The sequence below is a fragment of the Oncorhynchus keta genome, chromosome 13 (assembly GCF_023373465.1).
Source record: "Oncorhynchus keta strain PuntledgeMale-10-30-2019 chromosome 13, Oket_V2, whole genome shotgun sequence".
Classification (NCBI taxonomy): Eukaryota; Metazoa; Chordata; class Actinopteri; order Salmoniformes; family Salmonidae; genus Oncorhynchus; species Oncorhynchus keta.
Genome location: NC_068433.1, coordinates 49,731,329 through 49,758,400, shown reverse-complemented (window position 1 = coordinate 49,758,400; position 27,072 = coordinate 49,731,329). Strand labels below are relative to the sequence as shown.

The 27,072-nt window shown below is 43.9% G+C and overlaps 1 protein-coding gene across 1 annotated transcript; it reads left to right on the top strand.

The window, feature by feature from the left end:
- Positions 1-1,411: 1,411 nt before the first annotated feature.
- Positions 1,412-27,072, top strand: LOC118370753 (guanine nucleotide-binding protein G(i) subunit alpha-1). Its single transcript, XM_052460569.1, has 9 exons — positions 1,412-1,890; positions 13,526-13,568; positions 16,777-16,918; positions 17,129-17,286; positions 18,522-18,650; positions 20,572-20,701; positions 21,628-21,781; positions 24,946-25,166; positions 26,161-27,072. The coding sequence occupies exons 1-8, from the start codon at positions 1,773-1,775 to the stop codon at positions 25,134-25,136; spliced, it is 1,065 nt and encodes a 354-aa protein (XP_052316529.1). The 5' UTR covers positions 1,412-1,772; the 3' UTR covers positions 25,137-25,166; positions 26,161-27,072.

Genomic DNA, 27,072 nt, shown 5'->3' with positions numbered 1-27,072 from the left:
TTGACCAGGTTGGCACAGGGATCTTCCCAGAGTCGGTCTTGGGGAGACCTCTGACAATCAGCACCTTCCTGAAAGCAGCCACTAGATCGATGGTCTCTCTAACCAGGCTCACCATCTCCATCACCACATCTTCCTGGCTATTCTGTAAGACAGACAGACAGACCACAGGTGGAGAACCACCTCCAACTGGGCACGGACATCCGAGAATGAAGAAAGTATCACCCAGAACAGATTAGTTGAAAAATGTGCTTTCCATTAGCCAAGCTGTAACGCTGTATGGCGCTGTCTCATACCACGTTATAATTCTGTATCTACCTCTTAGACTTTCCTCAGCACCTGGCCTGTATCTGTGGTCACAAAGGGAAATCTGTTTATAGGAAACCATTAGAATAGCAGGGGTCACCACCATTATTTTGCATGTACTCCTAAACATCCCCATTTGAAAGTAAAATGATATGTAAAAGGCATGCTGGAAATGTTCCCTGCATGCCTGGCTGGAAATAAATAAATGGAATGGTATCAAACACATGTTTGGTACAATTACATTCACTCCATTCCGGCCATTGTTATGAGTCATCCTCCCCTCAGCAGTCTCACGTGATGCAGACTATTCATATGGTATCTCTATCAGAAGGTGGAGATGAGGTCTTTCCATGGAGTTCTCTATAAAACCACCAGGTGTCAGAAATGCAACTACAACTCAGGTGTTGCATACCCTTTTGATATTGTTTTATTTTGGAATTAAATGTTTTAATTCCATAATTAATTTAATTAATTATATGTGTACTGTATATTAACTTTAGGCGTAGACTACTTACTAGAATCAAAGAATAAGGCTATGGACTAAGAAATCACGTATCCTTTTAACAACCCTCATGGTTTGATAATGAAAATATATTATAACACGCAAATAGCCTAATAATCTGCATGAACCGTATAATATATCTCTTGAGTTTTCTCTTGGGGGTGAATAGCATGTTTGCCTTGGTTTAGCTATATCGGTGTCAGAAGTGGGATGGCCCCAGTGTTCCCTATAATATTTTATACACAGACAAGAAACAGTAAAGTACAGTACATTTTTTTATTATTTTTTTTTACCTTTATTTAACCAGGCAAGTCAGTTAAGAAAAAAATCTTATTTTCAATTACGGCCTAGGAACAGTGTGTTAACTGCCTGTTCAGGGGCAGAACGACAGATTTGTACCTTGTCAGCTCGGGGATATGAACTTGCAACCTTTCGGATACTAGTCCAACGCTCTAACCACTAGGCTACCCTGCCTCCCCATTGTTTTCTCGCGTGATATCAAATGTCACTGACAGTATTAGGCATTTCCAAAGAACACAATATATTGACTCAAAGGTCAGTCTGGTATTTTGACAGAAAAAAACTGAAACAGGAAGTATTCGTGTCGCCAGCTGGTGGTAATTGTAGTTGAATGAGCAGAGCTCACTGTGGCAGTGAAAGACGGACGTGCTGAGACAGAGAGAGCAATTCGCCGTGGAACTGTTGTCATTTACAGCTATTTATGCCACGACGAGAGAAAAAGCTTACACTGACTGAGAGCGTAGGAATATAGTGGACTAAAGAAGCACACTCCTGGTCCTTTTTTTTTTATCTTAAAAAAAAGTATAAATCCAAGCGACCGGATAGCTTTCACACAAGGGCGTGTGTGGGTCTCGGGGAGCAGCGGCTCGCTTTTTAACCCTTGCATGTTGGTACTGTATATATTTGATATTTTTGCATCACTTGGGTCCGGAGGATTTGCTTGAGGATGGGGTGTACCCTGAGCACCGACGATAAGGCGGCGGTGGAGCGCAGTAAAATGATCGACAGGAATCTGCGGGACGACGGGGAGAAAGCCGCAAGAGAGGTCAAGCTACTGCTTCTCGGTAAGGGAAGAAGTGGTTGTCCTTGCTTCGTCCCGCAACGTGAAACATTGTGGGACGAAGCAATCGTTATCCGTGAACTTAACAAACCGTGATATTAGCTGCGATTGCGAATTTGTAACTAAATGTCAAACGCACTATTTACAGTGATAAACAATTGATCTGCATACATATAATGGCAACAATTTGAATTGAGAATTCTAGGTACGATTTCATACAATTCCGCATAGCACACAAGCTGTCGTAATCAAATTTAAAACATTGTCAACTTTTGCATAGACCTTGAAATCAAAGCACATTGGCGAAATTGGACGAACTAATAAAACAAAAGTTGAAGATGTTTTTTTTTTCGATTTAGCCTATAAGCAGAACAAAGGTCGTTGTCCACGCTGGCTCATCAGTTCCAGCCTTCGGTATGTTATCACCCTTACAGGCAGTTGCAACAAAGTACCCCTCTTTGTTACGCTTGTTCAGCAACACAAATGGTTTCTAAGGGCCATATTCATTGGCTTAATCCTCCAGCATTTGACCCCTTTTTTGTCGCCTCTCTGCAGCATTGTGTTTGAATGCTATGTCGAGCTGAGTGCATATGATGTTTCCAACTTGGTAATTGGCCCAGAAACTGTTGGAATAACGAATTGCAATAACTATACTACTATGTTCAAAACATTTTTTGTTTGAGACCTCATCGCCTTTTTTGCTACTTCAGGCATGGATGTATGTTGTTTATGATTCCGCCATTTCTTAGATAAACAGGTCAAAATTAAACTTCATGTTCTTTCTTACCGCTACTCTCATTGGTTGTTGCAATAGTGGATGTACTTATCTCTGAGTTTAGCCTACTGCACAATGTGTTTTACCTAAAATCAATTAAAACCGTGGACATTCCATTGACAAACAAAGAAGCCCATTTCCCTGGACAGAAACTAGTGATTGTTTTTGAAATACTGCTCTACCATCCACTCCATTGGGGAAGAGAAAGACTGGATGTGTCTTCTCTATTAATATGGGTATTCTTCACTGATGCCATGAGCAAGAATGGCTGTCCTGAAATACCTGTAAAACTGTAGGCCTGTCAGTGGATGGCTATGAAAGCTTTTGGTGAGGACATTGTCCCTGTGTTTTTTGTTTTGATTTCCTGCTATTTTCTTCTAGTTGTACATGCTGATATTTATAAACTGGGTGGTTTGAATGCTGATTTGCTGACACCTGTGGTATACCACGAGTATGACAACTTTTATTTGTACTTTTCTAATTACGTTGGTAATCCGTTTCTAATAACAATAAGGCACTTCTAGGTTTGTGGTCTATGGTTATATGGTATAAGCCTCTTCCTTGTTGTTGAGAGCCTAGGCCACATTAATCTGTATTGCTATGAATGATGAAACTGATTCGAAGCAAGTCGGGTCAAGTACTATGGCTGCAGGCTGCGATTTAGGTCTCCAAATATTCCTCTGAGTGAAATTATAAAGTTTGTGTAAAGTCTATCCCAGACCTGTGACGTCCAATATTTTGAACTCTTTTGAAAACGGTGTCGCCCAAAATCATTTACTGAAGAAAAATATAAACACAACATGTAAAGTGAAATTTTCCATACACACAAAAATATTTTCTCCTTTCCAGACGCACAAATTGTTTACATCCCTGTTAGTTAGCATTTCTCATTTGCTAAGATAATCCATCCATCTGATGTGGCATATCAATAAGCTGTATTAAACAGCACGATCACTACACAGGTACACCTTGTGCTGGGGACTATATAAGGACACTCTAAAATGTACATTTGTCACAACACAATGTCACAGATGTCTCAACTTTTGAGGATGTGTGTAATTGGCATGCTTGACTGCAAGTATAGTGTACACCAGAGCTGTTGCCGGAGAATTTCTCTACCATAAGCTGCCTCCAACATCGTTTTAGATAATTTGGCAGTACATCCAACTGGCCTCACAAACGCAGGCCATGTGTAACCATGGCAGGCCATGCCCTCAACATCTGGCTTCTTCACCTGGGGGTAGTCTGAGACCAGGCACCCGGACATCTGATGAAACTGTGGGTTTGTACAACAGAAGAATTTCTGCACAATCTCTCAGAAACCGCCTCGGGGAAGCTCCTCTGCATGCTCGTCATCCTCACCACTTGACCTGACTGCAGTTTTGTGTCAACCAACTTCAGTGGGCAGATGCTCACCTTTCATGGCCACTGGCATGCTGGAGAATTGTGCTCTTCATGGATGAATCCCAGTTTCAACTGTTCCGAGCAGATGGCAGACAGTGTGTATAGCGTTGTGTGGGCGAGCGGTTTGCTGATGGCAATGTTGTGAACAGAGAGCCCCATGGTGGAGTTACATGGGCAGGCCTAAGCTTATGGTCAACGAACACAATTACCTTTTATCAAGGACAATTTGAATGCACAGAGAACCTGTGACAAGATCCTGAGGTCCGTTGTCGTGTCATTCATCTGCCACGATCACCTCATGTTTCAGCATGATAATACACGGACCCATGTCGCAAGGATCAGTACACAATTCCTGGAAGCTGAAAATGTCCCAGTTTTTCCATGGACTGCATACTCACCAGACATATCACCCATTGAGCATGTTTGGGATGCACTGGATTGACGTGTACGGAGGACCGTGTGTTCCATTTCCCGACAATGTCCAGCAACTTCGCACAGCCATTGAAGAGGAGTGGGACAACATTCCACAGGCCACAATCAACAGCTTGATCAACACTATGCGAAGGAGATGTGTTGCTCTGCATGAGGCAAATAGTGGTCACACCAGATACTGACTGGATTTCTGATCCACGCCCCTACTTTTTTGAATGTATCTGTGACCAACAGATGCATATCTGTATTCCCAGTCATGTGAAATCCATAGATTAGTGCCTAATGAATTTATTTCAATGGACTGATTTCCTCATGAATTGCAGCTCAGTAAAATCTTAGACATTTTTGCACTTCTATTTTTGTTCAATGTATTAATAAGAAATAGAAATGGTCTCCCCCAATATCATGCATTCCTATCCAAATAGGTGCTATGTTACATGTTGTTGCTTCGGTTGTTGCTCTCGCTCTCCGAGGCCGACGCAAGGCCACGGGTACGGACAGTATTCTGTAATTCTGTAATTTCTGTAATCATGAAGTGCTTTGAAAGGATGGTTATGGCACACATCAACTCCATCATTCCAGTCACCTCCCTCTGCAACTGGATCCTGAACTTCCGGACGTACTGACCCCAGGCTGCCACGCTCACCCTCAACACATGGGCCCTACAGGGGTGTGTGTTTAGTCCCTGTACTCCCTGTTCACCCACGACTGCGTGGCCACGCACGATTCTAACACCATCAAGTTTGCCAATGACATGACTGTGGTAGGCCTGATCACCGGTGATGAGGAGACAGCCTACAGGTAGGAAGTCAGTAACCTGGTAGTCTGGTGCAAGGACAACAACCTCTCCCTCAATGTCAGGAAGTTGAAAAGGTCTGGCATGGGCCCTCAAATCCTCAAAGTTCTACAGCTGCACCATTGAGAGCATATTGACGAGCTGCGTCACTGCTTGGTGTGGCAATAGCACCGCCCTCGATCACATGGTGCTACAGAGGGTGTTGCAGGCAGCCCAGTACATCACAGGGGCAGGCGGTGTGAATGGAAGGTCTGGAAAATCATTAGACTCCAACCACCCAAGCCATAGACTGTTCTCTCTGCTTCCGTACTGCAAGCGGTATCGGTGCATCAAGTCTGACACCAACAGGCTCCTGAATAGCTTCTATCCCCAAGCCATAAGACTGCTAAATAGCTAACAGAATGGATACACAGACTAAATGAATTGACCCCTGTCTATGCGCACTCGTAGGACTCTGCACTAACACTCCAACACCCATAATATGCACACACATTTATATGGACTACGCACACACACTCGCAAACAACCATCATTTATGCTGCTGCTACAATTTAACTTTTAAAAAAAAAATCATATACCCTGATGACTTGTCACCTTATTCCTAATAGTAATGTGGTGGTGGTCGTCGGACTTTGTCGGTTGGCAACCAACTTTAAGGTGCATTACCACCAATGACTGGAGTGTGGACCGCAGTTCATCTATATCACATATGTCAGAGTCAAGGCCCGCGGGCCACATCCGGCCCGCGAGAAGGTTTTTACGGCCCCTGGGATGATCTTGATTTATTATTAGGGATCTTTACACGCACCAATACTACATTTCCCACAATGCAACGGTGACGCACCGAGCAGTAGGCTGCTTCATTTCAATATTTATTGCACAGCAGTTGTCAGCATCACAGTAAAATTAACTTTCAGATACCCATCAAAAATGGCAAAACGGAAGGTGGACACTGAGAACCGGGGTTTCAAACAAGGTGGGAGTCGGAGTATTTGTTCACGGAGGTAGCTGGAAAACCTGTGTGTCTTCTGTGTGGAGAAAGTGTGGCGGTACTGAAAGAGTATAATCTGAGACGACATTATGAAACGAAACACGCGGACAAAAACAAGAATATGGACATGGAACAAAGGCTACAAAAGGCAGAGGAATTAAAACGAGGCCTCAAATCTCGACAGGCTCTGTTCAAAAAAGCCAAATCACAAGGCCAGGCTGCTGTCAAGGCCAGTTTTATTTTGGCAGAAGAGATCGCTAAATCAGCCCGGCCATTTACGGAGGGGATTTCATCAAAAACTGCATGATTAAAGTTTGTGACGAAGTTTGCCCAGAAAAAAGGCAACTCTTTTTAAATGTGAGTCTGAGCAGAAACACCATTGCCGAGAGAGTAGACCAGTTGTCCATCAATCTAAAAGAGCAGCTTGTGAAAAAGGGAAAAGATTTCATTGCATATTCCTTGGCTGTGGATGAGAGCACCGACATTTCTGACATTGCCCAGTTGTCAATTTTCATCCGCGGAGTGGACTCCAGCCTAAGCGTGACAGAGGAGTTTTTGGCTTTACGTCCTATGCATGGCACAACTACGGGGCATGATTTGTATGAAGAGGTGTCAAGATGTGTAAATGAGATGGAGCTGCCTTGGGAAAAACTCGTGGGTTTGACAACCGACGGAGCACCCTGGACACAGGAGCGGACTGGTGGCGAAGATACGGGAAAAGATGCAAGAGGAAAAACGCGACAGGTGAGCTGACAGCTTATCATTGTATCATACACCAGGAAGCGTTGTGCGGTAAAGCCTTGAAAATGGAGCATGTAATGAGCATCATCACGCGCACAGTTAACTTTATCAGAGCCAAAGGTTTGAATCACCGCCAGTTCAAGGCATTTCTGACGGAGTTAGAAACGGAGCATGGTGATTTGCCTTATCACACAGAGGTGCGATGGCTAAGCCAGGGAAAGGTGCTTCAAAGATGTTTCGAGCTTCGTGAGGAGATTTGTCTGTTCTTGGACAGCAAAGGGAAAGACACAACACAACTCCGAGACGAAATGTTTCTGTGTGAAATGGCTTTTCTGTGTGACATTACGAGTCATCTGAATGCAATGAACTTGCAGCTGCAGGGTCGGGATCGTGTCATCTCTGATATGTACAGTACAGTGAAGGCATTTAAAACCAAACTGACTCTGGGGAGACGCAGATGCGGAAAGAAAATTTGAGCCACTTTCCCAGCTGCCAGACCATGAAAGAGAAGTCTACCAGTGCGTTCCCAGCGCACAGTTGGCTGATAAAATAGGTATGCTTGCCGCTCGATTTGCTGACTTTGAAGCACAAAAAGCAGGTTGGAACTGCTCGGTAACCCATTTGCTGTTGACGTGGAAAGCTCACCACCAAACCTCCAAATGGAGTTGATTGACCTCCAATGCAATGATGCACTGAGGGCAAAATATGCGGCAGTGGGTGCTGCGGAGTTCGCCCGTTTCCTCCCGACACAATGCCCCAGCTGCGCATCCAGGCTGCTCAAACGTTGTCTATGTTTGGCAGCACATACCTGTGTGAACAACTGTTTTCTTTGATGAACTTGAACAAAACATCACACAGAAGTCGACTTACTGCTGAACACCTCCACTCAATTCTGAGGATTTCCTCAGCTCAGAGCCTTACCCCGAACATTGATGAACTTGTGGAAAAGATGGGACACCACCAAGTATCACCCTCAACCTCAAACAAGTGAACATTACTGTGCAATCACATATTTAGAGTTTTTACTCAGTTCAAGTTTAAAAGTTAAAGTTTAATATTTGTTTTCACTGCATGTTACTTCTCCTTAAACAAAGTGTTGTTTTTGATTAATAGATTTTTGCACTTTATTTTATTGTATTTCAATCCAATTATATTTTAAAATATTTCAGTTGAGTGGATGATAGAAAATTGCTATTATTGTTTTTTCTTTGAAGTAAATTTAGCCCACTTTTGCTAAAATAGAAAATATAGGCTACTGATGGTGCCTTGAATACCGGTTTCTTTCATTTAATGTTCATGTTATGGGGATTTTTATATAAAGGAAATTTGTCTTTTGTGTCTGTTGAAAATTAAAGATTACTGACAGAGCCATAAGAAAATATTGCTTTATTTATCTGATCATATTGGAATATATTTGTTAGGTTTTCAGTAGGTTCAATTAGGTTCACTAGACTATATGCGTCATTTAAAAAATTTTCAATGAACATTCGAACAGTCCGGCCCTCGGCTTGTAGCTAAATTTTTTATTTGGCCCTCCGTCCATTTGACTTTGACACCCCTGATCTATATGCTCCTAAAAACCAATGAGGAGATGGGAGAGGTGGGACTTGCAGCACGTCAAATCGAACCAAGTTCTATTTTTCACCTGGCCATGCAGATGTTCGTTGACGCGCGTGAGCAGTTTAGATGAAATGATTGACTAACATCTATTTGTCAATTTATTTTTCAACACAAGGTCAGCATGTTAGAGCTTGCAAGAAAGGCATTTCACTGTACTTGTGCGCGTGACATTTGAAACTTGTTTGCGTGTTGGCACCCTGACCTGCTTCCTGTGTCAGCCGTTCAGGTTGGTAACCAGGTAACACACCCAGCCTTGTCAGATGACCGTGAGATATGCTAATAGAGGAGCAACAGGAAGGAATGTTCTAGATCAGGTCTAAACTCTAACACTCATTATAAATTGAGGTGTACTCATGGAGAGGAGGAAGATGTTTCTGTTTGTTCACATATTAGTCTTTTCTGTTACTATACTTCTGTCACAAGTCTCAATTCTTCATCTGCCTCCTAGCCGCCCCACTAAACATACTTTGTTTAATTACATCCTGGTCAAGAGGTCACAGCCATATCAGTGATGCTGATGGTGCGTACATCGGCACAGGCAGCACCTCCAGAAACGGTGGTGAATATTTACTACTAAATCACTTCAAGGACACCAACCGCCAAGCGTCCGTGTTTTACATTGTGTGGCGTTGATGGGCTGACCCTGTCCATGTCTGTGCTGTGGACTTCATGGGGGGTGGCATACGGTAGGACGCACGCACAAACACAAAACAATTGTTGCATTCTCCAGAAAGAAACCTGCATGTAAGCATTTCATTGGCCACTGTATACCATGTGTATCCTATAAAACTTAACACACACACAGCATAATGAGAAGTCTGTCAGCGGAGTGTACCGGCATCCTGCTGTCAGAGGAACAATCATTTGAGGAGTGCTATGAATGTTTGGGTGTATGCTGTCAAGTCTGTACAAGCAACATCTTGTCTATATTAGGCCGACTAAACCCAACCACATTGGTGTCGAGGTTTCTGTAGGTGGTCTATGTAACATTTTATGTAAAGCTTTATGGGTAGTACTTTATTTTACAGTACTAATGCTTCCACTTGTATTTCCCAGATGTTTGATAGGAAATTGTCTTTCTTGTACTTCAAATAGTTCAACACATGGTTGTTAATTACATGTTATCAAATTTGTGGTAATAACTCTCAAATAAACAAACAAGCAATTCCTAGGTTATCACTATCTGCTATTTTACCTTGTCATTTATCACATCTGGTGATTTATGTAGGTCTACTGTAAACTGAAGTGCTTATGAATTATGAGGAATTCAGTAGCTTCCACTTCTCCAGCACCGTCCCGTTAGATCTACTGCTGTTACTGGTCTCTTCCAGTAAAGTACCGGCCTCCATGTAGTTTGTTTCTTAAATCTATTATCTATTGGTCTGGATGTGGGAAGATGAATCCAGCTGATTTAGCTACATGACTTCCTGATGGGTTAATGCTCCTGTAACTTCCTGGGTTCCCTTGTGAGTCACTCACAGGCTCAACAGCTCCCAATGGTAACGAGGGATGGTGCCAGCTAATGTGGCACCACTAATGTGGTTCACAGAGAGCGAGTCAGGCCCAGCTGTAAGCCCGTTCAGCCCTGTCCCTCACTGCCTCTCTCCCTCTGTCCCCCTCTCCCAGAGGACTGTATTCCCTGTCCAGCCTAACTGGACCCCAGGCAGGACGTGCCCTGGTTCTTCTGGTGACTCAGACAGAACCCCTCTGATCATTAGATCTGAAAGCCCTTAACTCCGGGACAGGCAGAGAGACTGAGCTCTGAGAGAGTGGGAGGAACTCAAAATGCGATTCTCCCCACAATGGTATTATATAAAAGCTCCAACTTAATCATCATTTAAGATTAAAATACAACAGAGCTGTCATTTGGAATGAAGACTTGATTGTAGCCAATCCTACCACAGCACTTTAAAACTTTCCTTCATTGTCGACATGCATGTCCTCTTTACTGTCTGTGGAAAACCACCTTGGAGGAAGTTCCAGGAGAGATGGGTTGGATGGTTGGTGGGCTTCAGAAGTACTGTTCTGTAAACGTCCATTTAGTTTGCAGGCCTCAACAATTTTTCTTAAAATACATTCTTTCCCCAACCGCCAGAAAGCAGCTGCCTCGCTGTGGTTTTGGTCTGGCTCTTTCATGGGTGTATCAAATTGTGGGTGGGTAACATGACTCTGTCTATCCCAGCCCATGAGGTCCACTTTTCAGCCTTTGCTTTCTTTAATGGCCCATGTGGCTCAAATCAGGGCCATTCGACTTTAGTGATGTAATAGGGGTGTGGCCCTACCCCAGTAACTTTAGAGTAGAAGGACAGAGCAAGGTCAGTCAGTCCAGACTGGAGTGTTTGTTTGCCTTACTTAAAGAAATGTCATAAGGGAAAAGTACCGTGGCGATATCATTCAATAATTATTCCTATGACTTGCTAGTGTACATTTTGTTGACCCTATGCAGGGTTTTGTGTCCCATATTGAGAAATCAAGTGTGTCGGTCAGACAGTAAAACGTATATCTAGAGGGAGGGTTCAGTGAACACACAACGGCCTGTAAAGAGGGTATGTTTATTCTAGATTGAGGCAGCCAGTCAGTGTGGTAGGGAGTGGAATGCTGTGTTGTGTCGCTGCCTTGGCACCGAGGCCCTTAGCAGAAGGAGGGATATGACTTTACCTGCTGCCAATGCTGTGTGTCTGTGTGCGTGCACGTTTGTTTTTATGTGTCTGTGTTACAGTGCACGTGTGTCTGCTGTCTCCTCTGGGGTTCTTAGTGGCACATGTGACTGTTTGGCTCCGGAGCAATGAGATGTGTTAGTCCTCCTCTCTAGGGCCAGGGCCACAGCGACGTTTAATTTAAACAATTTGTCCTCTGGTGAAAGCCATTCCAATTAGGCTGAACAGTAGGAGGTACCTGCCTGGCACACTGTTAAAATACACACATTCTCACACACACACTCTATCAGCATGCTCTAAGGCTCTGGAGAAAGGCTTGTCCACAGGAATTCACTTCTACATGTTGGTTTCAGGTTCTCTACTGCGTTAGGGAAAGTTCCAGGCCCCCAAGTTTCACTTGCCACAACGAGAAGCCCTGACGTGTGTGTGTGTGTGTGTGCGCGCATGTGCATGTGCTCATTGTCTTGCTGTAATGTAATACTAGCTGGGTCTTGCGAGATGGGAAGATTGGGTGTTACAGAACTAGCTTCCTCCTGGCAACTCAGATGGGTGTTAGTACAGCCTGGACAGTTGTGAAGAATTTTAATCACACTAGTAACAACATTTTATTAAAATGTTATATACTACTTTGGTAGTTGCATTTTATTGCATAGCAATGGCGTTTGTAATTACACAACAAAAATTTGGGACTTATTTTAATCCACTACTGAACTTCTATAGAATTGGTAAGTAATACTAATGAGTAAAGTTTAGACTGACATGGCTACAGTTCCCCTTTTTCTGACTGTTTACTGTGTCTGAGCTGAGCAACCCCTATGGGAAGGGACTTGGCAAGCCCACGAAACAAGTGAAAACAACATGTTTGATTTCAGGGACAACCCATATTTCCCAGTGGCCAGTGACTGTCCCTGAGTGGAAAAACCCACCGGTGGATGTTATGTCGAGGAGGGGCCTGGCTTAGTCAATCTCCATGACACATCCTCTACTTATGTGTTATGGGGACATTGTGTGCATTTTGGAGACTTTGTGTGCAGTTTGGGGACATTTGCCTATCAATAATACATGCCCGGGCTATGGAGATGAGCCATCACTACACAATCACCCCTAATCCTCCTCAGCTGACCGCGTGGCGAGCGCTGAGATGTCTTTGGTAACGGAGCCGGTTGCCATGGCAGTGTGACATGTGTGACGGAGGCACGGAGCCCCTAGCAGCAGCCAGGCCCAAGCAATGCTTATTCTGTGTTCCCTGCCTCTCTCATAGGAGTATTGCCATGTCAATCACCTCTCCGCCTCACACTCATTGGATGCTAGCTTTAGTGTCCACCCCCCCAGCTCTTGTCCTCGTGAGTGTTTTACACAGCCTATCAGTCAGTAATGTGTAATTCAATATAGAAGGCTTGTACCATCTTGAAGTAACACAATATGTGCTCATAGGCCCATTGAGGCAAACCCTGGTTACAACTGGTGATCGTTGTCAGCTCTGATATACCACCAGAAAGATAACTAACTCATTTAATGTACAAAGACCCAATGACCAGATATTAACTGGTTGATGGCAGCATTGTTAGTGGTTGCTGGAAACTACTGCAGGCTGCATGCTTCACTGCTGTTAATGAAGATGAGGACTGTACTGCCAGTGATTTGGCCTTTGCAATAATACTGAGGACCATAATGTATTCACCTCTGTCCCTTCACTGTACTCCCATCCCAACACACTCACACTCGCACTCTTTGAATGTTACTGTGTTTTGCTATGGTGCGGCTCATTCAGTGAGTCTTGCGATGCTGCCTGAGATGGGTCATTGGTTCCTGCTGCAGTAGGTAGGTCCATAATGCTGTGTTAGTGCTGCTGTTGAAATGTGCCGATAAAGGGAGAGGTGGGGAGGGTCCGTATCGACCGGACGGCTGCAGAGCGACGCTTTGGGTCAGAGACGTCAATACAGAAACACAGGAAAGGAAATGATCAGTGTTTGACCACCCCGGGGTTCTCCACGATGGTCCCTTTCAAAAGGAGTTGCATAATGGCCTGTAATGAGTAGCTCTTTACAATTGGACTCTTTTTCTCAGTATGTCAGTGTTATCCCATACCAGGCAATCAACAGTATGATCAGTGTTGGCTTCAAATTCCCCTGCAGATTCGGAACATATCGCTCTTATCGCATAATTGCAATTAGTTAAATTCTATGCGTTTGACTGGTTTGGTAAATGTGTTCTCTCTCTCAGGTGCTGGTGAGTCGGGGAAGAGCACAATAGTCAAGCAGATGAAGTGAGTATGTTCCTTCCATTCTTCCAGATGCCATATCTGCCACACCATCAAAACAAAGCATTGTTTTTGCCCTTCTGTGTGGACAGTTCTCAGAAATGAGTCATTGTTATTGTCCTAGTGCCCCGTTCAATTCAGATGCTGTAAACATTGTTACCTGGATAGTGTTGTTATCAATGTTCGCTCCCCCCCCCCCTGTCATTTTATGATGGAATGGTTGCCATGGGGTTGGGGGTTATTGGTCTGCTATTTTCCTGTCTCATTTTTTGCTGTTAATAAAGATGAATGTGTTCTCAAAAACAGAGTGTTGCTCCATGTTTCTCCTTGTGACTGACTGTCGTGTTGCTCCATGTTTCTCCTTGTGCCTGACTGATGTGTTGCTCCATGTTCCTCATGGTGACTGACTGTGTCGTGTTGCTCCATGTTTCTCCTTGTGACTGACTGATGTGTTGCTCCATGTTCCTCATGGTGACTGACTGTGTCGTGTTGCTCCATGTTTCTCCTTGTGACTGACTGATGTGTTGCTCCATGTTCCTCATGGTGACTGACTGTGTTGCTCCATGTTTCTCCTTGTGACTGACTGATGTGTTGCTCCATGTTTCTCCTTGTGACTGACTGATGTGTTGCTCCATGTTTCTCCTTGTGACTGACTGATGTGTTGCTCCATGTTTCTCCTTGTGACTGACTGATGTGTTGCTCCATGTTTCTCCTTGTGACTGACTGATGTGTTGCTCCATGTTTCTCCTTGTGACTGACTGATGTGTTGCTCCATGTTTCTCCTTGTGACTGACTGTGTCGTGTTGCTCCATGTTTCTCCTTGTGACTGACTGTGTCGTGTTGCTCCATGTTTCTCCTTGTGACTGACTGTGTCGTGTTGCTCCATGTTTCTCCTTGTGACTGACTGTGTCGTGTTGCTCCATGTTTCTCCTTGTGACTGACTGATGTGTTGCTCCATGTTTCTCCTTGTGACTGACTGATGTGTTGCTCCATGTTTCTCCTTGTGACTGACTGTCGTGTTGCTCCATGTTTCTCCTTGTGACTGACTGTCGTGTTGCTCCATGTTTCTCCTTGTGACTGACTGATGTGTTGCTCCATGTGACTGACTGATGTGTTGCTCCATGTTCCTCATGGTGACTGACTGATGTGTTGCTCCATGTTTCTCCTTGTGACTGACTGATGTGTTGCTCCATGTTTCTCCTTGTGACTGACTGATGTGTTGCTCCATGTTTCTCCTTGTGACTGACTGTTGTGTTGCTCCATGTTTCTCCTTGTGACTGACTGTGTTGCTCCATGTTTCTCCTTGTGACTGACTGATGTGTTGCTCCATGTTCCTCATGGTGACTGACTGATGTGTTGCTCCATGTTTCTCCTTGTGACTGACTGATGTGTTGCTCCATGTTTCTCCTTGTGACTGACTGTCGTGTTTCCATGTTTCTCCTTGACTGACTGATGTGTTGCTCCATGTTCCTCATGGTGACTGACTGTGTCGTGTTGCTCCATGTTTCTCCTTGTGACTGACTGATGTGTTGCTCCATGTTTCTCCTTGTGACTGACTGTGTGTGTTGCTCCATGTTTCTCCTTGTGACTTTTTTTAAATTTATTTCACTTTATTTAACCAGGTAGGCTGTTGTTCTCATTTGCAACTTGGCAAGATCCATGTTTAAACTCAAGTCTTGAAAAAAAAAAATGAGGCATGAGGAGGTGAATAATACAATTTTGATTAACATGTGATAAATGATCAGATCCATGTTTCTCAGTATGGGAATGAGGTAGGTGTGCTATTTACCTAGACTATGTACAGCTGTCGGTTGCTGCTCGGATAGCTGATGTTTGAAGTTGGTGAGGGAGATAAAAGTCTCAACTTCAGCGATTTTGCAATTCGTTCCAGTCACAGGCAGCAGAGTACTGACTGCCAAATGTGTTGCTCCATACACCTTTCTCCTACGGATGGGTGTTGCCATCGTGACTGAACTGAGATAAGGTTGAGCTTTACCTAGCATGGTTTCTCCTTGTGACTGACTGCAGTGGTGGGTGGTATAAGGTGCTTTTGACAAAACGGATGGCACATGTTTCTCCATTTTGTAGATGACACTGACTAGGATAGTGTTTTACTCCAGCGTGTGAAGGAGGCTTTGTTGCGGAATAGAAAGCCGACTCTGGATTTGATTTTTGATTGGAGATGTTTGATGTGAGTCTGGAAGGAGAGTTTGCAGTCTAGCCAGACACCTAGGTACTTATAGATGTCCACATATTCAAGGTTGGAACCTCCAGGGTGGTGATGCTGTCGGGCATGCGGGTGACTGCATGCATTTGGTGTTTAAGAGCAGTTCGGAAGGAGTGCATGGCATTGAAGCTCGTTTGGAGGTTTGATGACTGACGAAAGTATATAGAATGGTGTCGTCTGTAGAGGTGGATCTCATCATGTTTCTGAACCCCCCCCATAGAGACTGACTGATTTGACTGAACTCTGTCTGCAAAGTTGTCATCCAGGCTGTTGAGTCTGCCCTTGTGATTGACTGAAAGCCTTGTCGTGAAGACGGCTGCACAGTACTGTCTTTTATCGATGTTATTTCTACCTTGTTGACCTTGTTGTACCCTGACTGTCGTGTGCTCCATGTTTCTCCTTGTGATTGCTCCATGTTTCTCCTTGTGACTGACTGTCGTGTTGCTCCATGTTTCTCCTTGTGACTGACTGATGTGTTGCTCCATGTTTCTCCTTGTGACTGACTGTCGTGTTGCTCCATGTTTCTCCTTGTGACTGACTGTCGTGTTGCTCCATGTTTCTCCTTGTGACTGACTGTGTCGTGTTGCTCCATGTGACTGACTGATGTGTTGCTCCATGTTCCTCATGGTGACTGACTGTGTCGTGTTGCTCCATGTTTTCTTGTGACTGACTGTCGTGTTGCTCCATGGTGACTGACTGTGTCGTGTTGCTCCTGATGTGTTGCTCCGTGTTCCTCATGGTGGCTGACTGTGTCGTGTTCCTCATGGTGGCTGACTGTAATCGTGTTGCTCCGTGTTCCTCATGGTGACTGACTGTATCGTGTTGCTCCGTGTTCCTCATGGTGACTGACTGTATCGTGTTGCTCCGTGTTCCTCATGGTGACTGACTATCGGGTTTCTCAGTGTGATTCATGGTGACTGACTGTATCGTGTTGCTCCGTGTTCCTCATGGTGGTTGACTGTAGTTGTCCTCCGTCCCGTGTGTCAGGATCATCCACGAGGCAGGCTACTCGGAGGAGGAGTGTAAACAGTACAGGGCTGTGGTCTACAGCAACACCATCCAGTCCATCATCGCCGTCATCCGAGCCATGGGACGACTCAAGATAGACTTTGGAGACGCCGCCAGAGCTGTGAGTGGGCTAGACATGATGATGATGGATTGCATTTATCAAAGCCTTCTGACTAAAACTATAAACACACCCAATCACATGCCCAACACTACTGATGCCATGGCAGTATTATTAATGCTATTGATGGTAGGGATGATTTTCGCAGTGGAACTGATGGTGACGATTTGATGGTAATAGTGATGGTTGTGCTTATGGACTGCTCTCTCACAGGATGATGCGAGACAGCTGTTTGTGCTGGCGGGGTCGGCAGAGGAAGGCTTCATGACGGCGGAGCTGGCCGGGGTCATCAAACGCCTGTGGAAGGACGGAGGGGTACAGGCCTGCTTCAGCCGATCACGAGAGTACCAGCTCAACGACTCTGCAGCATAGTGGGTCACACACACACACACACACACCACCTTGTCCTGCTCAGACAGTCTGCTCCCCTTGGTCTGATTACTCACACACAGAGCTCCTGAAGTTCCTCTTCTTCCTTAATTCTCTTCTGCTGGAAGTAAATACATTCTCATTCCTCTGCAATAACCAAAGGCCTTGAGCAGTCCATTTATTACAGATGCCCGCCCACTCTCTGGCAGACATGTATATCTCTACTGCCTACAGTCCAGTCCGCTTGGTGTTTCAACCTTGAGTGAGACTGTCAATATTTGTTTTGTGTGGGGGTGTCACCCCTGTAGCAGGACTGTAACACGCAGGCTGCTGCGTGTCTGCTGAGTCCTTGACCTTAGCATTTAGTTCATGTTGCTGTCTAACAGCAGATTGGCCAGGGCTGTTGTGTTTACCAAACCCTGGTAGCAAAACACCACAGACAGAAGAGCTAGAAAACATGTCCAAATCCCTTTGTCAGTGGGCAGCGTTTGAGCTCAACTCCCTCGGTTCAGTTGTTTTTTTCCTGAAGTGGTTGTTATTTTTTCATACGCATTGTGCCACAGCCTTTCCATAAGCCAGTGAAGTCCCCAGAGGGGCAGCCCCTGCGGTGTGCCATGAGAAACCCCTCTACCTTGTTTTGGAACGGAACAGACTTCACCTATTGGCTCTCTGGCCTCTGGTGCCGCAGCTGCTGGCCATTTCCAAATCAATACCCAGAATCCTTTTGGCCAGGGCTACCACACACACATAGAGAGGCACACATACCAGCGTCACGTAGCCTGCCGACGGGCCTCTACAGCGAGGCAGCTGACGCCGATCTCTGCTGTTTGTTTGGGTTAAATCACCAGTGCTGCTGAGTAGTGTGTAATTACTGCAGCCGTGATCTTTAGGAAGAGTAATACAGGGTAGGCTGTTTGAGCTGGGGGGTTCTACTGTAGATTTTACTGTTGAGGAATGGGCAGGTATGTGCGACAAGTCCAGAACTGAGCCCCATGTGGAAATATTGCATGAGGGACCATTCTGAGGCAACAGAAGGGGGCACTGATAGTGTGGAAGAGAGTGGAAAAAATGTCACTTGTTTTTCCCAGTTCAAGATATAGAAGCAGACATGGTTCATGGCCAAACAAGATCTGTTTATTATTAGAATAGCTTATTGTCCTATTGTTCCATTGAAGTATGTGTATTGGATGCATTGACTCCCAACTAAACATTCTCTCTCTCCCCCTCCCTTCTCCAGTTACTTAAACGATTTGGACAGGATATCCCAAGCCACCTATATCCCGACCCAGCAGGATGTCCTGAGGACTAGAGTCAAAACCACAGGCATTGTGGAGACACATTTCACCTTCAAGGACCTCCACTTCAAGTGAGCACTTCCCCCAAATCCCTTTTTAAGTGTAGTCATATTCCCTACTTTAAGTAGGATTACTCAATCTACCTCCCTACTGTGCCTATTGAATGTCTCAAACCCATAGAAAGGTCCTTAGTCCAGTGGTTTCATTGCGACTGGATGACAGCTGACCATATGACATCAGCAGTGAATCATATCTGTTCTAGTGTTCCATTGACTGATGCCAGAGAGGAAAGGGGAACAGTTGGCTCACTGGTCAATACCCATATTTCCAGTGTTGGGGATTAGTGAACTACATGTAGTTCAACTAGTAATTGAACTGCATTTTACAGTAGCTTGGTGGTAGTTTGACTAAATTCAAATCTAGGTTGTGTTTTCTGTAGTTAACTGTTTTACTATGTAGTGGTGTAGCTAACTACTGGAACTACACACTACTTCTTTACCATGTAGCGGTGTAGCTAACTACTGGAACTACACACTACTTCTTTACCATGTAGCGGTGTAGCTAACTACTGGAACTACACACTACTTCTTTACCATGTAGCGGTGTAGCTAACTACTGGAACTACACACTACTTCTTTACCATGTAGTGGTGTAGCTAACTACTGGAACTACACACTACTTCTTTACCATGTAGTGGTGTAGCTAACTACTGGAACTACACACTACTTCTTTACCATGTAGTGGGTGTAGAACTAACTTCTTTACCTGCTAACTACTGGAACTACACACTACTTCTTTACCATGTAGTGGTGTAGCTAACTACTGGAACTACACACTACTTCTTTACCATGTAGCGGTGTAGCTAACTACTGGAACTACACACTACTTCTTTACCATGTAGCTGTGTAGCTAACTACTGGAACTACACACTACTTCTTTACCATGTAGCTGTGTAGCTAACTACTGGAACTACACACTACTTCTTTACCATGTAGCTAACTACTGGAACTACACACTACTTCTTTACCATGTAGCTAACTACTGGAACTACACACTACTTCTTTACCATGTAGCTAACTACTGGAACTACACACTACTTCTTTACCATGTAGTGGTGTAGCTAACTACTGGAACTACACACTACTACTTTTGCAACAAACAAAAAAATCATACCTGCCTAATTGTCACTTGAAACAGTTTTTGTGTTAAATTGGCTAAATTACACATTCAAAGTAACTTTAGTTAAGTTAACTATGTTTTCCTTAATGGTAGCATTAGTGTAGTTTAACATCTTCCAGTGTGAAGTAATGGCTTGGTAAACTATATTTTCAGAGTAGCTTCCACAGCACTGCATATTTAGTTGTTTTATCATGTCTGTCTCCCACTCCACATACTAGTTGAATAGCAAGCCCTTTAAAAATGCTCTTCCTCAACAGTTTGTTCAGCCAAGCCACACAGTGCAACTCAGCAGAGAGAACTATGTGGAGCCATTCCAATGCAAACCATATCTAAGTACATTAGAGCCCCACAGCCGTCTGTGTGCCAATGGGTGGAAACTGGCTCACAAAGCGGGTGACATTATTAGGGCTTGTTCCCTTGGGTTACGTTAATGGGTTATACAGCTCAAAGTGCAAATTGTTAAGGGTATAAACAAGAATGTTATTTAAAATACAAAAACATTACATTTAACAAAGTGTATCCATTTATACCCCATAAAAAAATTATACCCTCCCTTCTAAATATTTTATTCTGTGTTGAACATTTCTACTGTGCACTATCTCTCCACAACACAGAAAAGCCTCCAAAAAATGAATGTATTCTCTGTCATTTCCACCTGGTGGCCTGTTAGATGGTTAAACACTTAAACCCAGGCCACAGCTCTGTTTTCTCTAGTGGCCAATGGCCAATAAAGTTGTTTGTCTTGTGTGCGACATGCATGGAAACATACTCCGTTTACATTGTCTGGTGCATTATCCGCCACTTCCTCCTCAGGATGTTTGATGTTGGAGGTCAGAGGTCCGAGAGGAAGAAGTGGATCCACTGCTTCGAGGGTGTCACTGCCATCATCTTCTGTGTGGCGCTCAGCGACTATGATCTGGTGCTGGCTGAAGATGAGGAGATGGTGAGTTCCTGTCCAACGATGGACATTAAATAAGAGTACATGTACAGTACCAGTCAAAAGTTTAGAAACACCTACTCATTCAAGGGTTTCTTTATTTTTACTATTTTCTACATTGTAGAATAATAGTGAAGACATAAACTATGAAATAACACATGAAATCATGTAGTAACCAAAAAAGTGTTAAACAAATCAAAATGTATTTTAGATTCTTCAAAGTAGCCACCCTTTGCCTTGATAACAGCTTTCTACTGTATACAACCCCTATTTTGTCACAACTGATTGGCTCAAATGCATTAAGAAGGAAAGAAATTCCACAAACTAACTTTTAACAAGCCACACCTGTTAATTGAAATTCATTCCAGGTGACTACCTCATGAAGATGGTTGAGAGAATGCCAAGTGTGCAAAACTGTCAAGGAAAAGGGTGGCTACTTTGAAAAATATATTTTGATTTGTTAAAGACTGTTTTGGTTACTACATGATTCCATATGTGTTATTTCATAGTTTGATGTCTTCACTATTATTCTATAAAGCTAACTCTGGAATGAGGAGTGTGTCCAAACATTTGACTGGTACTGTATATCTGTACGAAACCAGCCAAGTCCTGAACAAAAAATCTTTCTCAATATAATATTTACATTGAACATGCATTTTAGTGCTGGACTGAGCTTCATTCTGGGTCTGTGAAACTGTCTCTACAAGTCCAAACGTGTTTCTGAGTATATCTCGATAGTTTAGAGGCTTTCTCTCCTCAACTCCTTTCCTTCATCTGTACTGATCTGAAAACATAGGATAAAGCAATATGGTGTATGTCCTAGCAGGTGTTTGCTTTCACCTGTCCCGTTATTCCACATCAGTGCAGGTGAAGTCCTGTAGCTCGAAGCCTCACAAAAGCCATTGTCCAATGTTGCCTTCTTCTCTCCCCAGAACCGGATGCATGAGAGCATGAAGCTGTTTGACTCCATCTGCAACAACAAGTGGTTCACAGACACCTCCATCATCCTCTTCCTCAACAAGAAAGACCTGTTTGAGGAGAAGATCAAGAAGAGTCCTCTAACTATCTGTTACCCAGAATACGCAGGTACAGTAACACAGCCAACCAGCCATGGTAGACTGTTTATAGAATGATTGGGGATAACTGTGAATTGTGTGTGACTTATCGCTGGAGTTGTCTGTACATTTTCAATGATTTCTTTGTCATTTGCACACCTGAACAAATAGAATTGAATGTCTACATGATTGGAAAGAGGATCTCATATAAACATATAGCGCCGGTAATATAGTGTAGTTACTGAACATATGCAGATGGTATGTTGCACCGCATCAGTGTTGTGACAGGAGACGTTCAACAGACATTGGTCACTTCTACCTTTTTAAAAACTTCTTGGGGATCGGTGTCCCTTCCATGGGACGGTTGAGCTAACGTAGGCTAATGCGATTAGCATGATGCTGTAAGAAAGAAGAACATTTCCCAGGACATAGACATATCTGATATTGGCAGAAAGCTTAAATTATTGTTAATCTAACTGCACTGTCCAATTTACAGTAGATATTACGGTGAAAGAATGCCATGCTATTGTTTGAGGAGAGTGCACAGTTTTGAACATGAAAAGTTATTAATAAACCAATTAGGCAGTTGGGCAGTCATGATACAAAATTTTGAGCAGAAAAACAATGGTTCATTGGATCAGTCTAAAATGTTGCACATACTGATGTCATCTAGTGGCCAAAGTCTAAATTGCACGTGGGCTGGGATAGGCCATAATGTATTTTCTCTTGCATTTCAAAGATGATGGTACAAAAAATAACATTATTTTAATAATTATTATTTTTCTTTGTATTATCTTTTACCAGATCTATTGTTATTCTTCTACATTCCTTTCACATTTCCAAAAACTTCAGTGTTTCCTTTCAAATGGTACCAAGAATATGCATATCCTTGCTTCAGGGCCTGAGCTACAGCTACATTTGGGTATGTCATTATAGGCGAAAATTGAAAAGGGGGTTATCCCTAAGAGCTTCACAGATCTTCATTGTAAAGGGTTTAAACACTGTTTCCCATGCTTGTTCAATGAGCCATAAACAATTAATGAACATGCACCTGTGGAACGGTCGTTATCTTCTAGTGACACCCCATCCCGTGAACGGGACCGTTGTCATCATCTGACACTAATTAGCATAGCGCAACAGACAAATCTTCCTATATTCCTATTCAGGAAAATCACAAGTGAAATATATTGGAACACAGTTTAGCATTTTGTTAATCACCCTGTCATCTCAGATTTTCAAAATATGCTTCACAGCCAAAGCTAGAAAAGCATTTGTGAAACCTTGTCACGAAAATCAGAAAAGCAATCAAATTAAATCGTTTACCTTTGAACTTCGGATGTTTTCACTCACGAGACTCCCAGGTAGATGGCCAAAGTTAATTTTTTCCCAAAATATTATTTTTGTAGGCGAAATGGCTCCGTTTGTTCTTCACGTTTGGCTGAGGAGTCGACCGGAAATTGCGGTCACGACAACGCCGAAAAATATTCCAAATTAGCTCCAGTAGAAGCGATTGTAATAATGGCTACCTCTGTACTTTACATGAGATTTTCTCCGGGAGCATCATGTGACCACTTGCGCAATGTAGCCCCATATTCTTCAACATAAATGCGTAAAACTACGTCACAATGCTGTAGACACCTTGGGGAATACGTAGAAAGTGTAAGCTGGTTGATGGCACATTCACAGCTCAATAGGGACTCATTGGAACGCAGCGCTTTCAAAATATGGGGCACTTCCGGATTGGATTTTTCTCAGGCTTTCGCCTGCACCAACTGGCATGTTGTCCGGTCCTCTGGCATGTCTCTACATCAGTTCTGTTATACTCACAGACAATATCTTTACAGTTTTGGAAATGTTAGTGTTTTCTATCCAAAGCTGTCAATTATATGCATATTCTAGCATCTCACTGATCATTCCTAAAGCCAATTCCTAATTTAGCTGCCTTTCCCTCCAGCTCTCTGCTGCCTGTGACTGGAACAAATTGCAAAAATCGCTGAAGTTGGAGACCTCACCAACTTTAAACATGTGCTATCTGAGCAGCTAACCAATCGCTGCAGCTGTACATAGTCCATCATTAAATAGCCCACCCAATTTACCTACCTCATCCCTATACTGTTTTTATTTATTTACTGTTATTTACTGTTCGGTACATCCGAACGTCACACCTGCAGGACAGGTACAGGATGGCGGCAACAACTGCTCGAGTTACACCAGGAACGCACAATCCCTCCATCAGTGCTCAGACTGTCCGCAATAGGCTGAGAGAGGCTGGACTGAGGGCTTGTAGGCCTGTTGTAAGGCAGGTCCTCACCAGACATCACCGGCAACAGCGTTGCCTATGGGCACAAACCCACCGTCGCAGGACCAGACAGGACTGGCAAAAAGTGCTCTTCTCTGACGAGTCGTGGTTTGGTCTCACCAGGGGTGATTGTCGGATTTGCGTTTATCATCGAAGGAATGAGCGTTACACCGAGGCCTGTACTCTGGAGCGGGATCGAGGTGGAGGGTCTGTCATGGTCTGGGATGTCACAGCATCATTGGACTGAGCTTGTTGTCATTGCAGGCGATCTCAACGCTTTGCGTTTCAGGGAAGACATCCTCCTCCCTCATGTGGTACCCTTCCTGCATCCTGACATGAGCCTCCATCATGACAATGCCACCAGCCATACTGCTCGTTCTGTGCATGATTTCCTGCAAGACGGGAATGTCAGTGTTCTGCCATGGCCAGCGAAGAGCCCGGATCTCATTCCCTTTGAGCATGTCTGGGACCTGTTGGATCGGAGTGTGAGGGCTAGGGCCATTCCCCCCCAGAAATGTCTGGGAACTTGCAGGTGCCTTGGTGGAATAGTGGCGTAACATCTCACAGCAAATCTGGTGCAGTCCATGAGGAGGAGATGAACTGCAGTACTTAATGCAGCTGGTGGCCACACCAGATACTGACTGTTACTTGTGATTTAGACCGCTCCCCCTTTGTTCAGATATTACATGTTAAGTTTGCTAAATAATAAATGCAGTTGACAGTGAGAAGATGTTTATTTTTTTGCTTAGTTGATGTACTGTCTTGCACTTCAGTTGAATTCTCACTCCTATTGACATCAATTCATGACATAGTGAGAATGCCTGAAGTAGATGCTGGGACTACGCCTTATGAGGAAAGTCATTAGAAATGTGGGGGTTTTCTTGTCTTGCGGCTAGGCTCCAACACTTACGAGGAAGCTGCGGCCTACATCCAGTGTCAGTTTGAGGACCTGAACAAGAGGAAGGACACCAAGGAGATCTACACTCACTTCACCTGCGCCACCGACACCAAGAACGTGCAGTTTGTCTTCGACGCCGTCACTGACGTCATCATCAAGAACAACCTGAAGGACTGTGGACTCTTCTAAGACCTGGATTTAATCGATGGAAGTTTTCTGGTAAGCGCACCTTTTTTTCCGTTCCCTTTCTCCATCAATCTTTCCCTCTTTCTCTCCATTCTCATCGCTTCTCTATGTGAAACATAGCCCTGCCTACGCACTGCAGACTTGTGAACTTGTGTTCGTATGTGTAGAGTGCTCGGGGATCGATGTTGGCGCTACATGGTTGAGGGCACATGTCTGACTGGTGGCTGCCATGAGCGCTCACAGTGCCAGTGTTGAGGACTTACAAACATATATTGTTTGACCATGCCATGATCATCTTCCAAACATCTTAATGGAGCAGAACATTTAATTAGGCTCCTGAATCAAGAAGGCCTTGATTTCAGCTGATTAGCTCACTCCATAGCGAGCTTCAAATGTCGCAACCACCAGTTTGATAGCTGAAACTGTTGGTACGTTGTCAAGGTTGGAGGTCACTTGTGTTGCGAAGCAGAGGATCAAGCCCAGAGGTTCGAGCCCAGTATGGGGACAGGGAGTGGAGAAAGCCAAACTGTTAGCAGCACACTGAGATCCGTTACACTAGCATGCTGCAGTCATAGCCAAGGCCGGTTTCAGGAAGGGTGCACAGTATTATCCACATTGCCAGTGTGCGAAACTAGTATGCTAGCTTTCCCAGATGGTGAAAGTTATCCACGGGAGCTCTTGTTGTCGTGTGTATCTCTATCTCCTGACGACTGGCATCCAACTTCAAACGTTTTCAAATCAGTTGACGGATTTGATTTGTTACAAGTTGAGCTGCTTCCAGGCTGCCTCAGATGCATGATCAAACGCTTGTTAAATCTAATCAGCTGAAATCAAGGCCCTCTTGATTTGGGAGCCTAATTAAATGTTCTGCTCCATTAAGATGTTTGGGAGATGATCATGGCATGGTCAAACAATATTTTAAGTATATTTGAATGGAACGGCCGTTTGTACCGCCAAGCATACAATAAGATCTAATGGTGTCTATTTCTCTCTCACTCTTTCTCTATTTCTCGCTCTTTCTCTCTAGGCGGTGAAAAGCCAGCATAATGTGCGTTTTTGGGGAGAAGTTCACAAGAATCTGAGTGGGGAGAATCAATTATGGACCATTGCTGTACTATATGCCACTTAACTGATTTATTTATGTTTTTGTCTTGGAACATTTTGAATTCGCTTTTAAACATTTGTGTTGGATGTTTTGTGTCGTTGTAAAATCATTTTCACACTTTTTTTGGGGGGGGGGCAAGCTTGTTTTATTTAGTTTGTTCCTTTTTTAAACCCTCTCTGGAAAAGGAAGCTTGTCTTTTGGTGGAAATATTCCTTTTCTCCCTCCCCAATTGTTAGGGGAAAGGGATTTGATTTGAGCTCAGTTTGTTGGTACTGTGCCTTTGCATGTCCTTTTTCTCTGCAGTCACTGACCAAATTGCAAATTTTTTTGCCTGCTGAAATCGTTCCAACATAAATGGTGAAACGTTTCCTGAGGGATATTAACAATCTTTTGAGCACATTCCCAACCAATTTAGTGGCAAGATTCCTCATTGTCCAAAGGCGTGTATGTGTGTCTCGATGGTGACCAACACAAGCCCTGCCCACAGGCTGTCCCATACTGACAAAGGGATGTGGTTTTTAACAGTACACCATATCCTATGTGTATCCAATATGAACCCTAGCTAGGTCAGGGAGCTTACGTTATGCTGTGGAATGACAGAATAGCTCAATCGGAGTCATATTTTACTGTATATTTTAAGATTTATTTAAGGTAGCTTAGGGGACTTGGTCTCTGCGATCACTGCAGAATCACAATTGTAAAGTAAAAATGAATGGGGAACAAACGCATGGTTATGGTCTTTAACCAGCCACAGCTGTCTGTGTGTTCTCCAACAGACAGGGAGCCTTTGTACACTCATTCCCTTATTTTGCTAATAAAACCCTTTACAAACCA

Excerpts from the sequence above, each read along its gene's own strand:
- LOC118370753 (XM_052460569.1), top strand. The coding sequence starts at position 1,773 with ATGGGGTGTACCCTGAGCACCGACGATAAGGCGGCGGTGGAGCGCAGT. Across the intron at positions 17,287-18,521 it reads CTCAACGACTCTGCAGCATA|TTACTTAAACGATTTGGACA; the intron begins GTGGGTCACACA and ends TCCCTTCTCCAG. Across the intron at positions 20,702-21,627 it reads TGGCTGAAGATGAGGAGATG|AACCGGATGCATGAGAGCAT; the intron begins GTGAGTTCCTGT and ends TTCTCTCCCCAG.